Source organism: Misgurnus anguillicaudatus, chromosome 8 (genome assembly GCF_027580225.2).
Source record: "Misgurnus anguillicaudatus chromosome 8, ASM2758022v2, whole genome shotgun sequence".
NCBI lineage: Eukaryota > Metazoa > Chordata > Actinopteri > Cypriniformes > Cobitidae > Misgurnus > Misgurnus anguillicaudatus.
In genome coordinates this window covers 34,659,544-34,673,635 of record NC_073344.2, presented here as the reverse complement: position 1 = coordinate 34,673,635, position 14,092 = coordinate 34,659,544, and the positions used below count along the sequence as shown (strand labels likewise).

The 14,092-nt window shown below is 40.5% G+C and overlaps 1 protein-coding gene across 2 annotated transcripts in view; it reads right to left on the bottom strand.

Moving 5' to 3' along the window:
• The window catches only part of myh11a (myosin, heavy chain 11a, smooth muscle), a 41,360-nt gene that overhangs the window by 7,694 nt on the left and 19,574 nt on the right, over positions 1–14,092 (bottom strand). For both annotated transcript variants that reach the window (XM_055213970.2, XM_073870763.1), the window contains 31 exons: positions 10,071–10,163; positions 9,899–9,962; positions 9,636–9,734; positions 9,068–9,211; positions 8,828–8,923; positions 8,618–8,736; positions 8,311–8,463; positions 8,050–8,223; positions 7,716–7,889; positions 7,520–7,634; positions 7,232–7,425; positions 7,035–7,156; positions 6,259–6,328; positions 6,005–6,165; positions 5,814–5,922; positions 5,518–5,649; positions 5,232–5,438; positions 4,995–5,132; positions 4,791–4,914; positions 4,533–4,704; positions 4,226–4,438; positions 3,893–4,037; positions 3,606–3,812; positions 3,421–3,525; positions 3,187–3,339; positions 2,830–3,078; positions 2,518–2,730; positions 2,199–2,411; positions 1,964–2,125; positions 535–663; positions 152–240 (listed from right to left, as the gene is read on the bottom strand). In XM_055213970.2, the coding sequence (XP_055069945.2) occupies positions 152–240; positions 535–663; positions 1,964–2,125; positions 2,199–2,411; positions 2,518–2,730; positions 2,830–3,078; positions 3,187–3,339; positions 3,421–3,525; positions 3,606–3,812; positions 3,893–4,037; positions 4,226–4,438; positions 4,533–4,704; positions 4,791–4,914; positions 4,995–5,132; positions 5,232–5,438; positions 5,518–5,649; positions 5,814–5,922; positions 6,005–6,165; positions 6,259–6,328; positions 7,035–7,156; positions 7,232–7,425; positions 7,520–7,634; positions 7,716–7,889; positions 8,050–8,223; positions 8,311–8,463; positions 8,618–8,736; positions 8,828–8,923; positions 9,068–9,211; positions 9,636–9,734; positions 9,899–9,962; positions 10,071–10,163 (4,538 nt within the window). The remainder of the gene's footprint in view (positions 1–151; positions 241–534; positions 664–1,963; positions 2,126–2,198; positions 2,412–2,517; positions 2,731–2,829; positions 3,079–3,186; positions 3,340–3,420; positions 3,526–3,605; positions 3,813–3,892; positions 4,038–4,225; positions 4,439–4,532; positions 4,705–4,790; positions 4,915–4,994; positions 5,133–5,231; positions 5,439–5,517; positions 5,650–5,813; positions 5,923–6,004; positions 6,166–6,258; positions 6,329–7,034; positions 7,157–7,231; positions 7,426–7,519; positions 7,635–7,715; positions 7,890–8,049; positions 8,224–8,310; positions 8,464–8,617; positions 8,737–8,827; positions 8,924–9,067; positions 9,212–9,635; positions 9,735–9,898; positions 9,963–10,070; positions 10,164–14,092) is intronic.

The window sequence follows — 14,092 nt, the reverse complement described above, 5'->3', positions numbered from 1 at the left end:
CAGTTTTTCGCAGTTTAGTCTGCCATAAAGTTCATCTGCCATATCAATTTTATGGCCAACAGAAGTCAATATATAATAGGATTATCCAGAATTCCAAAGGATTAAAATGTTTCTGTGATGTTTTATGTGGGAATAATTTAACCGTTCTCACTTTCCAGACGCATTGCTGGCGAGCTCATCGGCCAGTTCGTCGCGCTCGGCTTCTGCTTGCTTCTTGGCTCTCTCGGCTGCTGCCATATCCTACATTTGATCAATTGCATTCATTGAGATCTATAATTTAGCTATTAATAAAGATCCCCATGATTATTTATTTTAAATTCCTCTTAATATTTTATTTAATTATTCTTACAATCTGGTTTTAATTTTAAAATACCAATATTCAATATAATTTAATTGTGATTTTTAATTCTTTTTTTGGCATTGACTCTTGAAATCGAACCCCATCCAGTTCCATCATAACCTCCCCTGGTTGGGAAACCCTGAGTCAGCCAATGCAAACAAATCAACTAAGTGTGTTATTTATAAAAGCTTCACCTCTTGCAGCTGTAGCAGTTCAGCCTCCAGAGTCTTGGCTTTTCTTTCGTTCTCTTTGGCACTGGATAAAACTTCCTCTCTGGCAGCTCGGGCGTCATCAAGTTCTCGCTGGTAGTCCTTCATCTGAGCCTAATAGTTCAAAATACAGTAAAATAATTCTTATACTGTACATAGCTACAGTTTTACTTCAATGTGGTCAAAAAGGCATCCATCCATCCATCCATTCATCCAACCATTTGTCCATGCATGGATTTGTGATTCCATTCATCCACCCATCCATTTCTGCTTCCATTCAAGCATTCATCCACCCATTCATCTGTGCTTCCAATCATCCACCCATTCATCTGTTCTTCCATTCATCCACCCATCCATTTCTGCTTCCATTCAAGCATTCATCCACCCATTCATCTGTGCTTCCAATCATCCACCCATGCATATGTGCTTCCATTTATCCATGCATGCATCTGCTTCAATTCATTATCCATTCATGCATCTGCACTTCCATCCATCCATTCATTCATCCATGCATTTTTGCTTCCATCCATCTGTTTATTCATCCATGCATCCGGGCTTCCATCCATCTATTCATCCACCCATTCAACTTTGTTTCCATCCATGCATCTGTGCTTTCATGCATCTATTCGTTCATCCAGGAATCTGTGCCTCCATCCATTCATGCATTCACCTATGCGTCTGTGCTTCCTTTCATCCATTCATTTATCTGTGCATCTGTACTTCAATCTCTTCCTTTCATCCATTCATTTATCTGTGCATCTGTACTTCAATCTCTCTATTCATCCTCCCATACATTTGTGCTTTCATTTATCCATCTATGCATCTGTGCTTCCATCCATCCATCCACCCATCCATTCATTCATTCATCTATGTGTCTGTGCCTCCATCCATCCATGTGTCTGTGCTTCCATCCATCCATCTATCCATCTGTTTCCATCCATCCATCCATCCATCCATCCATGCATCTATGCCTCCATCCATCCATCCATTCATGAATCTGTGTTTCCATCCATCCATCCATTCATGAATCTGTGCTTCCATCCATCCATTCATCCATCCATCCATTCATTCATCCATGCATCTGTGCCTCCATTAATTCACTCACCCATGCAGCTGTGCTTCCATCCATTTATGCTTCCATTCAACCATTCATCCATCCATGCATCTGTACTTCCATCCATCTATTCATCCACCCATGCATCTGCTTTCATCCATTTATTATTTTATTATTCATGCATTTGTGCTTGCATTAATTCATCCACATATTTGTGTTTTCATTTATACATCCAGCCATGTTTTCATCCGTCCATCTATCTGTGCTTCCAGGTTTCTACCAATGCTGCCATCAATCTAACAGTGATTCCATCCATGCTGTCATTAGTGCTCACATCTATTTATAATATTTAGTTTTTACCTGAAGCTTGCGGAGTTGCTTGATGGCCTCATCTCGTCCCTTGTTTGATGTCTCAATCTGGCCTTCAAGTTCCTTCATGTCTCCCTCCATTTTTTTCTTGGCGGCAGCTAATGCAGTCCTTTGCTTGCGCTCATCCTCAAGTTCAGTTTCCAACTCGCGCACCTGTTGGTGAAGCTCATTAAACATATGGATGACCATAAACCTGTACCTTGTATCTGATGGAAAACCGTCGTACCTGTTTGACCAACTGCCTCTTCTTCTCCTCGCCTTGCTCATCTCGGCCTTGGAGGTCTCTTTCGAACTGAGCCTTCAGAGCTTGCATGTTGACCTCCAGTCGAAGTTTAGCATCTTCTGCAGCCTGCAATTCATCCTCCAGCTCTTCCAACTGAGTCTTCATCTCTTCTACTTGAGCCTCCAGGCCACGTTTTGACTTCTCAAGCTCATGCACCTAACATCAAATGAAGTTTAATGTAGAGGTAAGAAATGATTTTCCTAATATTATACAAACCTTTAATTTAAAGTGACATTTTATATTAGCAGAGTTTTGAACTTACACTCTTGCCCACGTCGTCTTTGGAGCTGACCAGGTCTTCCATTTCAGCACGAAGGGCTTTATTGGCTCGCTCGAGCTCCTCGCGGCTTTCCTGAGCTTCTTCTAAAGCTCTTGCTAAAGACAAAGCTTTGGTCTCCTTCTCTCTGGCCTCAGCTTCTGCACGGTCTCGCTCATCTGCATATTTACTGGAGATGCTCTTTTCTTCAGCAAGCATCTAACAAGAAACGACCTCAGTTTAGATGCGTAAAAGATTTGTGACAATCAATCAATAGCAAGAATAGCACCATAGTAGTTGCTTCAAATAATTAGAAACCTGATCAAACTTCTTCTGCTTCTTTTCAAGGTTGGACACCAGCTGTCTCTGGTTGTCCAGATCCATCAGTGTGTCCTCAAGCTCCTGTTGCAGTCTGTTCTTGGTCTTCTCCAGCTTGTCGAAAGCAGACGCCTTCTCCTCAAACTGAGTATTGGCCGCCTCAAGGTCTCTCTGAAGCCTCTTCTTACCTTCTTCTAGAAGTTCTACATTACCTGACGCCTCTTCCAGCTTCTTCTTGAAATCTGAGAGCTTTCAACAAAAAACAAATTCTGCCCTTTAAATGTTCAACATCTCAAGGTAAGGAGAAGAGCTTGAGGATATAGAGGAGGAAACACAATATTTATTTTGTTGTCCTACCTGGATGTTGAGCGTTGAGACATGTCTCTCCACGGTCCTCTTCGCCTCCATTTCCTCCTCAAGCTGCTCCTGTATGGCATTGCGGTCATCCTCTATTTGTCGTAGTTTTGTAGATAACTGAAGCTTCTGTCTTGTTTCTTCAGCCAACAACTCCTGAAATCACCAAGAATCAAATTCCAATTGTAACCATGACCCAACTCGATAAACGAAATATAAAATGCTAATTTGCTGTACCTGTGTATCTTGAACTTGGGAACTCAGGGTGGCCACATCCTTGCTTAGCTTGATGTTCTTTCCCTCGGCTTCATTAAGAAGGTTTGTAACGCTCTCCAGTTCCACCTGCAAGAGCAAAAACAGCCTGTTGTATAAACTTTTCTTGGTTTTCTATGAGATTCTACCAAAAGTACATCATTCCTCACCGTGATTTTAGAGACCCGATCTCCAAGTTCAGCTTTCTGCTTCTCGCTGTCATTAAAACGAGTCTGAAGGTCGGCAAGCTGTCCCTCCACCTTTTTCCTCTTGTGTTCCCCATCCTGTTTGGCCTGACTAAGAGATCTAATCTCGACATGGAGTTCCGATGTCTCCTTCTCCAAAGCTTGCTTGGCTTTCTCCAGATTTGTTCTCACCTACGAAACAAATAGTGAGTTGCTCAGAAGTGTGAACTTCTCAACAGAAAAAAGTTGACTTATTGGATTTGGGCGCCTACCCTCTTGGACTGCTCCAGCTGCTCTGTGATCTCCTCAAAAGCTTGTGTGTGTTTCTGTCTCATCTCTTGGACCTGAGCCTCGTGAACACGGCTCTCTTCCTCCATGGCTTTCTTCAGGAGAGTCACCTCCTGCTCACGTTTGGCCCTGAAGATACAGACATACTGAAGATCAGTTTAATGAAGTCTAGTGAATCTATTTTAAAGTGTACTAGTCTCCATTTGCTCCAACAACTCTTGGAGAAGTAATTATACTTAGGATATTAAAGAGGTCTCTTTTGTGATTTTTCTCTCCTATGTGTATGTTCTGTTGTCAAATACAATATGACGCAACACCTAAGTTCCTGCTGAGTGGCTGTGGTGTCCAAGGTGTCCTCAAGCTCTGATTTGAGAGCTTCGAGCTCTTCTCCCAAATCTCTCTTGGTCTTTTCAGCCTTGTTACGGGCAGCACGCTCTGAATCGAGGTCCTCCTGTAGATCTGAGATGTGTCCCTCCAGCTCCCTAATCTTCTTGAGTGCGTTGTTCTTCTGTCCGGTCTCATCTTCCAGTCTGAGGTGAATGGATAAAGTGAAATATAACAATATTATCTGTTAATTTGCATTTAAATTCAATTATGTGCATGACAATTTAAGGATATGCATACCTTGCCAATGCAGCCTGAAGCTCTTCTTCTTTCTTAGCAAGCTGGGCTTTCAGATCAGCGATCTGAGCCTGAAGTTCAGCAATCTGCTCCTGAAGGTCATTTGATTCGCCCTCCAACTTTCTCTTGGCTTTTTCCAGCTCCTGACGAGTCTTCTCCTCTTTCTTTAAGCGGACTATAGAGCAACAAGTGAACTACTGTTATTTCTAATTGGACATTAATGTAATTTACATCCATTTTAGCCACAAACAGTGGACCAACCTTCAAGTTCAGAAATCATTGACTCATGCTTATTCTTCAATTTTGTGAGGTTTTTGGATTTTTCTTCTTCTTCAGCTAGGTTTGAGCTGAAATCTGCTACCCTTTCCTCAAGAAGCTTTCTCTCCTGCAAACAGAGTACTTTTGGTTTGAAACACCACTAGTACATATTTATGGAACAAAAAATCTAATTTGCTAAACTCCAACCTTCTGCAATTTATTGTTCTGGTCATCCATCATCAGGATGTCATCCTCTAACTTCTTGATCTTGGCCTCACAGGTAACCTTCTCCAGCTGTAGCTTCTGGCGAGCATCTTCTTCCTCATCAAGATGATCCTCCAGGTCCTTAAACCATGTAAATGTAGAGAAAACCAATTGTGTGTGTCTAAGCACTGCCATGACACCTGGTGCAATGGCTAAAACAATAAATGAATACACTTATACCCTGATCTGGTCCTGCATCTTTTTCTTTTCCAGTTGTAGGGCTGCACCACGATCTTCCTCCTCTTCCAACCTGGCCTCCATCTCGTGCAAGATCTCTTCAAGTTCTTGTTTCTTGGTAGCCAACCGCATTCTCATTTCTTCTGCCTCTGCATAGAGTTCCGTCTCAGCCTGGAGTTTCTCCTGGAGCTGGTTCCTTTCCTCCAAAATCTGGACAGGAAGGGGTTTAGTCCGTTTTCATTTATGTACTATTAAGTGCCATTAACCACATCAGACACCAGGACCTCACCTGACTGTGTTTCAGTGTGATGTCTTTTAATTCAGTCTCATATTTTATTGCCGATTCCTTAGCCTTTTGGAGCTCTTCCTCTTTCAGGCTCATCTCTTCTTCCTGGCGTGTCACCTGCAGGAGAGGCTTCACCTGTGGACAGTGATAGAGAGGTGTTTAGATGAACGATTATGTATGAGTTTTGGGATTTGAACCTACTGTATGACCTTCAGATTGCCAGCACCACATTTCAACAACATGTATGGTGCTACGTATCCTCTAAACTCAATTCCGGAATTTGGTAAACAATCTCTCACCTTGGTGAAAAGTCTCCACCACTGCCAGTTCCTGAGTTTCAGATAAGCAGCACAGTTTCTTTGGATCACCTTCATTGCTGTCAGCTGTTGTTGCCTCTTGGCAAAGGCCCTGCAAAGGGTTTTTAATAGAATTACTCTTTGTATTGGCTAAACTGAATAGCCTATATGTATATAGCTTTAACGTTACCCACTTTCTAGCTAGGAATCCTCTGGCCTGTGCCTGGAAGGCGATGATTATAACGGTGATCTTAAGATCACGCTCCTCCTCAAGCTGAGCCAGGACTCCTGTGCGGAAGAAGATTTTGCTTTGGCCAATGCGATACAGGTTTGGATCCAGGTCCAGGTGCTTGATCTACAGAGGATTGAATTGAGTTGGAGAAGGAATCACTTACATTATCAGGTTGTTTTTTTAATCATAGGATTTCATTGGATGATGTCATCCTACCATTAGACAGCAGGCCTGTTTTCCATCCATGAAGCCTTTTGGAATAGCATTTGCTGCCAAGATCTCATATCTGTAACAAATTCACACAAAATTCAATATATGATTGCAAAAAAGTATGTCTTGTTTTTTATACTATACCTTCTTATAAAATTAAGCAATATCACAAGAAATAGAGCTGACTAATTTTCGCCCTGTCTTGGTCTTATCTTGCTCTTTACTATTCAAAGTCCTGCGTCCGAAATCGCATACTCTTGACAGCATGGCCTAAATTAGATGAAGTACCTACTCCTCAATCGTTACAAGAGTATGTTCTTTATAGTATGAATATGGAAACTATGAATGACATATGGACGTACTACATCCGGCATGTTGATACATCACGTGACATTCGCCATCATAACAACAAGTGAGCCGCTATATTGGATTTCAATAGAGACGGTTTACCCGTTTCCGACATTTATGAATATGACAACGGCTCTCCTTCTTTTCTTCATTGGGAGACTCCTCCCCCCTGGGGGCTGAAGGGATAGTAAAGTGTCCATTGAATGTACACTTTAAAGTTTTGCTGGAAGTAGTAGGTTATCTGAGTACCTTTCGGAATTCGGACATAACACTCACCTTGCCTACTATATAGTTTGGAAGTAGGTGATTTCGGACGCAGCGTTAGGCTCGACACACTCTGGTCTGGCTTTAAGTCTTTCTTGATGAAATTCACTTTTCCAAGTATTAAGTAACCATGTAATGTTACGCAAGCCTCGACTACTAAAGCGACCAACCTCTGGCGGAACTCCTGGAAGACAATTCTATTGGGGAATCCTTGGCGACAGATTCGAATACCCTCCAGCACACCGTTACATCTCAACTGTTCAAGCACCAGGTGGGCATCCAGCTTTCCTGCCTGAAAATGAAAAACTTCCTTCAACACGGACAAGTTCTTTCACATATAGACTCATGACTGTTTGCAGGAAATTACCCTCTTCTCATGATTGGGGATGATGCAACGAACAAAGTTTGGCTGCGTGTTGTGCAGTGTGGTCATCAGCTTGGCCAGAGACTCCTTGTAAAGTTGACCCACGGTACGAAACATGCCCTTTTTAGTTTTGGAAGCGCTAGGTGCAGAACTGTCTGACATCTTGGCAATGGTCTCCAATCCAACCACACGGTCAGCTGAGAAAGAAGTTCAAGATATCAGGCATTATTAATAGTACAATCCATATACGTAGGTTTCAGTTAGTATGAAACATGTTTTGCTAATACTGACCATCCTTCCAGAGATCTTGCATAAATTGACTGGAGGAATTATTTAGCAGTGCTGTAACATTGTCATTCAGAGGGTCCATGTTCTTGGTCAACCATGCGACTGCATTGTAGTCCACCTAAATGGGAAATATTTGATTAAAATGTAGTCTCCTTTTGTTGAATAACTGTCTAGTTCACAGTGTTCTGCAGGAACTTACCCTTCCGGCATAGTGCTGCACAGAAAACTCTGTTTTGTCTTTCAGTTGCTTCGGTTTAGCAAACTTTGTATGATTAGCTTGAGTGTTGCAAAGTTTCTCCACAAAAGAGACGTCCGTTGCCTTTGGAAACCAACACTCTTCATCGAGAAGAGCCAGGATGCCAGGAGGATTGTTCTGTTGGGACAGTACAGTAAAGGTTTATTACATTATTGTGTCACCAAAATTGTGTAAAATGGGTTGAATCAAAAGACCTTCTTCAACTTTCTGCTAGAAGAAGTTAGTTCGTCTAAACTGCAAGGACCTAAATGCAGTCCTTGATCATCTTAAAACCTACCGGTCTTTCGATAAGCTCAATGCAAGGTTGCAAATCCAGACCAAAGTCGATGAAGTTCCACTCGATGCCTTCACGTTGGTACTCCTCCTGCTCCATGATGAACATGGTGTGGTTAAACAGCTGCTGGAGCTTCTCGTTGGTGTAGTTGATGCAGAGCTGCTCAAATGAATTGTCCTGAAGGAAGAACCCAGTATAAACCATTTGCCTTAACAAATTACAGATTTTCACCAAATAAATCACTTTTGTCTCATTTTTTCAAACCTCAAAGATCTCAAAACCAGCAATGTCCAAGATTCCCAGGAAAGAGGCTCCCTGACGCTTGGTTTTATCCAGTGCCTTGTTAACTCTTAGAAGGATCCAACGGAACAAACGTTCATACATGGCTTTAGCCAGAGCTTCAACTGCAAAATCTGCCTGTTGGGGAGAACATTAAAATAGTATAAGTAAAAGCTTATACACTCATAACAAATGTCTGGTCCATCATGCAGAACTTCTGTGTTTGTTAAATCCCAGAAAGCCCAAAATTCAGCCAACATCACAGCAGTTATAATCACTGTTGAATCTCTACCTGTTCTTTGGTTTGGGCCTTCTGCACAACCTCGCGACCGACTTTAATTCGGGGCGTCAGAATGGCTCTCGTGAAATCTGTCACATTTATGCCTTGAAGATGGCAAACTTTTTGGGCAGCTGAGAATAGGAAACACATTTCAATGTTAATTTCTGTCTAAATGTTATTTATATTTTGCTTAAGATGCTTATTTTGCTAGTATTGACTGACCTGTGTTGTCAGGCATGGTTGCTTGCTCCTGGTTCCTTTCTTTCTTGAACTCAATGTTGCCCAACTGCAGCACAGTTGAGACTACTTTGAGGACATCTAACAAAGACCAAAAATGGGAGATAACATTTCTTATCTTTCTCAAGTCCTTTGACACTTTTTGTGTTGGTTCCTTCAAATAGGAATTGTCATAACAAGCAGAAAACTCGACATGTACATGTTTCATTGCATCGAATACTGTACCTGTTCTTTCTTCAGGGGTGAAACCCATGATATTCATGGCCTCCATGGTTTCATCATACATCTCATCATCCTGGTTGCCTGGAATCTGGACGTGGCCAGCAGAGAGGAACCGATAGTTGCCATAATTTTCAAGCAGAAGCTCCTCTGTCAACATACAATGGAGTACAAATCACCATGCAAGGTTGGTAGGAAAAGCATTTTAGGGCTGGTCTGAATATCAGTTTTTGAGCTTTGAAGCTTCAGAGGGAGGGGACTGAACATATTCTTCATTCTAATAAAGGCAGGAATCTCTGTGTCTGTCTGTGTGCATTTTTATTATGTGAGTTTATCCTGTCAACCTCACGTATGACGGGTTAGGTGCTGCCGACCCAAGGGAAAGCAGTGTCAAATATTGGTGCAATATGGACACGTGACACATTCAAAATAAACTCAAATATTTTGGTCCAGCCCTAAAGCATTTATGAATATCACTCTGTCACTGCTTTGCTCAGTAAACTCTATCCATTATCGTCATCATGGAGATAGACTAAAAGCTATAAAAAGTGGTATAAACATTTTCTCCACCTACCGCGTAATTTGTCCTTTGCTCCTGAAACCATGTAGTAGAAAATGTGGAAGGCTCTTTCTGTTTTTGCTTGTCTGATACAGCGAGATTTTTCCAGTAGATCTGAGATGGTTTGGATGTTAAGGTGAAACTTTTATTCTAATAAAGATATAAAACAAACATGCATTTGAGGAAGTGTGCGATGCTATCTATTTATCCCCAAGTTTAGGATGTGATAAGGCATCTGTTTATCTGTAACTATTATTGCTTTGATTTTTTGAGGATACATGTCTCTATGTTGGCTCCAACTATGAAACCTGTTACATCAAAGTTAATACGGATGAATTTGCCCTGTGGAGAAAAAAGACACAAGACCTTGAATTACAATCTTGCCACATTGTACATCTTTATGTATTCTGTAATGACAGAGCAGTATATCAGTTAATGCTACAAACTTACAAATCTGGATGAGTTATCATTCTTGATGGTCTTGGCATTACCAAAAGCCTCAAGAATTGGATTGGCCTGCAACAGCTGCTTTTCCAACTCGCCCTAATGTACCAGAGTTAAGAATGATGAGTATTATTTCATAGAAATCAAGCTAAGCTGAAAAAATAAGACGACAGATTATTGGTATAAAAAAATGTAGAAGATGACAGGCAGAAGGAACTTATGAAATGAAAGCTACTTTATTTTTAAGTTTAATAAATGGATGTGTAAACTTTGCTTAGCCTAAAGCAATGCTTTGTTGTGGGCACCTGAAAATAAGATCATGTCAATATAAATGGGCACAATCCCATAGATCAAAAGAGTAAGTTTTGCTGCCAAATCACAAGCATTTGAAGCTCTGGCCAGCATGTCCACCAAAACGAGCAGATGAGATCAAAGTAAGAAAAGAAATAAAACAATAATATGGTTCAGGAGTAATATATCTTATTTAAATGATCAATTTACAAGATTTAAGTTACTGTGCCGAACACTTTTTCAAACTCAATGGAGTCATTGAAAAAATGGATGCTGCCTTTGCATTACAGGACGGCTGATGTTATCAAACTTACAGTAAAAACTCTTACTTTTGGACTTTGAGGCTGAAAAAAGTTTTAACCCTTGACTGTAAAAAAGATTTGTTGGTTCAAGTTTATAAATAAGTTACCTGGTTGCCTTAAAATGTACAATTCAACTTAAAAATATTAGTTGACAAAATAAGTTAAAATAGTTGTCAACTGTTTAAGTTGAATTAACTCAATTTTTACCAACTTTTTATACAATGTTGCAATAGCTTTCTTACAATGCTATCACTTTAACACACTTGGGGCCAGATTTACTAACAGCTTGCGCCAGCGCAAACCATCATTTTGTCATTAAACAACGACTGTCGGGATTTACTTAAGACGTGGATCATTAGCGCCGAAAAGGTGTGATCTAGTTTTTTTTGCAACTGACTTTTTTGCATTGCATATGCATTTCTAGAAATTTCCCTTTCAGACGCAAAATTTATGGGAGGAGATTATTTTAATGATTTACGCAACACGATTTACTAAGGTTTGCACGTGTGGTATTACTATTACTGGTGCTATTATTTAATGCAGAAAAAGCATGCCTTAAATTACTTTTGCGCTTGATGGCTGCAATTTTTGCCAAAAAAAGAGGCATCACAGAGATCAGAGAGCGTGTGGCACAAGGCAGAGGATTGTTTTAAAATGTACCAGTTTATTTGGAATGCCAGAGGAACTTATTATTCAAAAATATTGTTTGCCAAGCCATATCACCCTGTAGCCCAAGACAGCTTGCCCACTGAAGCTAAGCAGGGTTGAGCCTGGTCAGTACTTGGATGGGAGACTACCTGGGAAATCCAGGTTGCTGCTGGTAGAGGTGTTAGTGAGACCAGCAGGGTGTGTGGTGGGCGTTCTGGCGCAATATGGCTGCCGTCGCATCATCCAGGTGGATGCTGCACATTGGTGGTGGTTGAGGAGATTCCCCCATTCATATGTAAAGCGCTTTGAGTACTGAGAAAAGCGCTATATAAATGTAACTAATTATTATTTTATTATTTGCTGGAGAAAAAAAAGAGAAGTCACTAGGAGAAGTCACACAATACCAGGTGTCACTACCAGGTCATTTATCGTCCTACTGTTCTTTTCAGTGTACTATGGGTTCATAAGCTGAGATTTCACACAGCAAATTTTCAGCTAAGATGTCCGTGGTGCTGAACTCAAGCACATCAGGCGTTAGTGAATCATCCGCACCTGCGCTTATTTGCGACCCTGAACTCATTTGCGTTGGTCATTATGGAAATCAAGTTTTTGCCCCTGTGTTTATTTATTTTGTGCCTTTTAATAACCTGCAGATATTAGTGATGCGCCGGTCGTCTCGTAACCCGCAGCCCCCGTGGGTCGGGTTAGGGCGGGTAAAGAAATTGTACTTTATTGCGGGGCGGGTTAGGGCGGGTCATTAAAAATGTATGTTGCGTCTAATTCCCTGTAGAATATATTAAATATTTGGGAATATTTTCATATTTTATTAGGTTCTTTGATAAGGTTACGTGGCAACGTATCGAACTTGATATCCCCAAACCTTTGGCGTCACGGAAGCGCCAAGTAGCTCCCGCTGCCAGCCACAACAACAAACAAACGGAGAAATAAAAGATGAAAGGCGATCTGCGGGAGAAATTAAGGTAGCGAATCTGTGAATAGATAATACAAACGCTGCTTTGTAAATGTTGTAAATGTTTATCATTATTCTATCTCTATATTAATATGACCATGCTGGTTTCTATGGTTTATTCACGTATGTTGTTGCCAGTTAACAGGGCGATGTAATCTAATGGCTGTTTCCAAGCACTTTTAGGCTGAAATAAAGCCTCTTTTTATTTACATTACAAATGCCTAGTATGTCTATTTTAATGGTCGCGGGGCGGTGCGGGTTGTAAAAATAGATATAGTGCTGCGCGGCGGGCCAAATATTTCATAAAAGCGGGACCCGCGGGTTGATATAAACTCTGACCCGCGCATCACTAGCAGATATTACCACTGCCATCCGTGTTTTTTTGGAATTGCGCTCTCACGCTAATTTGCCTCGTTTGGTAAATCTGGCCCTTAAAGTTAAATAATCATAATGGTATAAAATGTCACATTTATTCATGCCACATTTATAAGAAATGTCAGGAAACAATTTAAGATAACAAAAACATACACTGTAAAAAATGATATCATATCAATGTATATATTTTAATGTTACTTTAACAAATTAAGTTAAACAATTTCAACTTGTTTTTGTAATTCATGTCAACTGATCACAAGTCAAAACTTAAAAAAGTAGGCTGAATTGACTTGCATAATTAAGTTGTTTAAACTTCATGTCGCATTTTTTGGGGGGGGAAATGCGATACATAAACAAAAAACAAAGCAATTTAAAAATGTAATGCCAGATGTAATTGTAGAAATGCCCATGTTGAATGATTTGGAAATAAGCAACATACATGTTTTGACTTTAAAAGACACTTTTTGAGACTTTTCTTGTCGAATATTGATATTTGCAACTGACTGATTCATTTACTTTAATTGCATATCACATAATTAGCAATAAAAAACATTAAGCATTTTTCATGGAAAAAAGAAGATATATACCAGAGGCAGTTTGCCGCTCAGAAGGAAAGATCACTGATAGCTTCAGACACAGACAAAGAGAAATAAAGTAGGAGAAGATAAGACATTTAAAATGAGAAAGACAGAAAGTGGAAAGAATCTGAGAAAAAACACATTTCAGAGCTTTTCTTAGCGATCCTTCTCCTGATGGTTCGATCCCACTGTGATCATGAAGTGCAGATGTTTACTCTCACTCATTAAAGTACATTTCAGAATTGTGCATTCTAGCGTAACAATACTGATACTTTTAATAAAAACACAAGTACTACAGGCATCCCAAATAAGCTCATATGTATGGCAGTTAATGCATAAAATGTTATTAAACAGCTAAAATGTGTGCATATTTAATTGTATTCTAGACTGGGAAGTCTACGGAAGTGGCAACCAGGAATGTTGGGAATGTTGTCTATGACATGGGGGCCCACTATTGTACAATCTTTCAGCAAACAGAGGGGTCCACCCAAAAAGTTTTGTCCAGACGGCCCTGATTCTTAGTGTGGAAACACAGCAGTTGACAGTAAAATGTTTATGACATTTCTAATGCGCACACATATGAGCTTGACAGTTGATGCATATTTACCTGTGGCGGATTAATGTGTGATAACAGAAAATATCTCTATTCAAAAGGCTCACATGCACACACACACTGTGTTCAGACAGACCATTTCAGTGCCAGGCCTCAGCTCTGGCAGAGAAAGAGTTAACCACATCTCAGATGGGGGAATGGCACACACGTGATCTAATGTTATAATCCGATTTCGATTATTCGTTTATCGTGAGCACTGGGGCTTCATGGCACCTTTCCGGTTTTTACGGTCCCTCCATGTAAGACTTGCT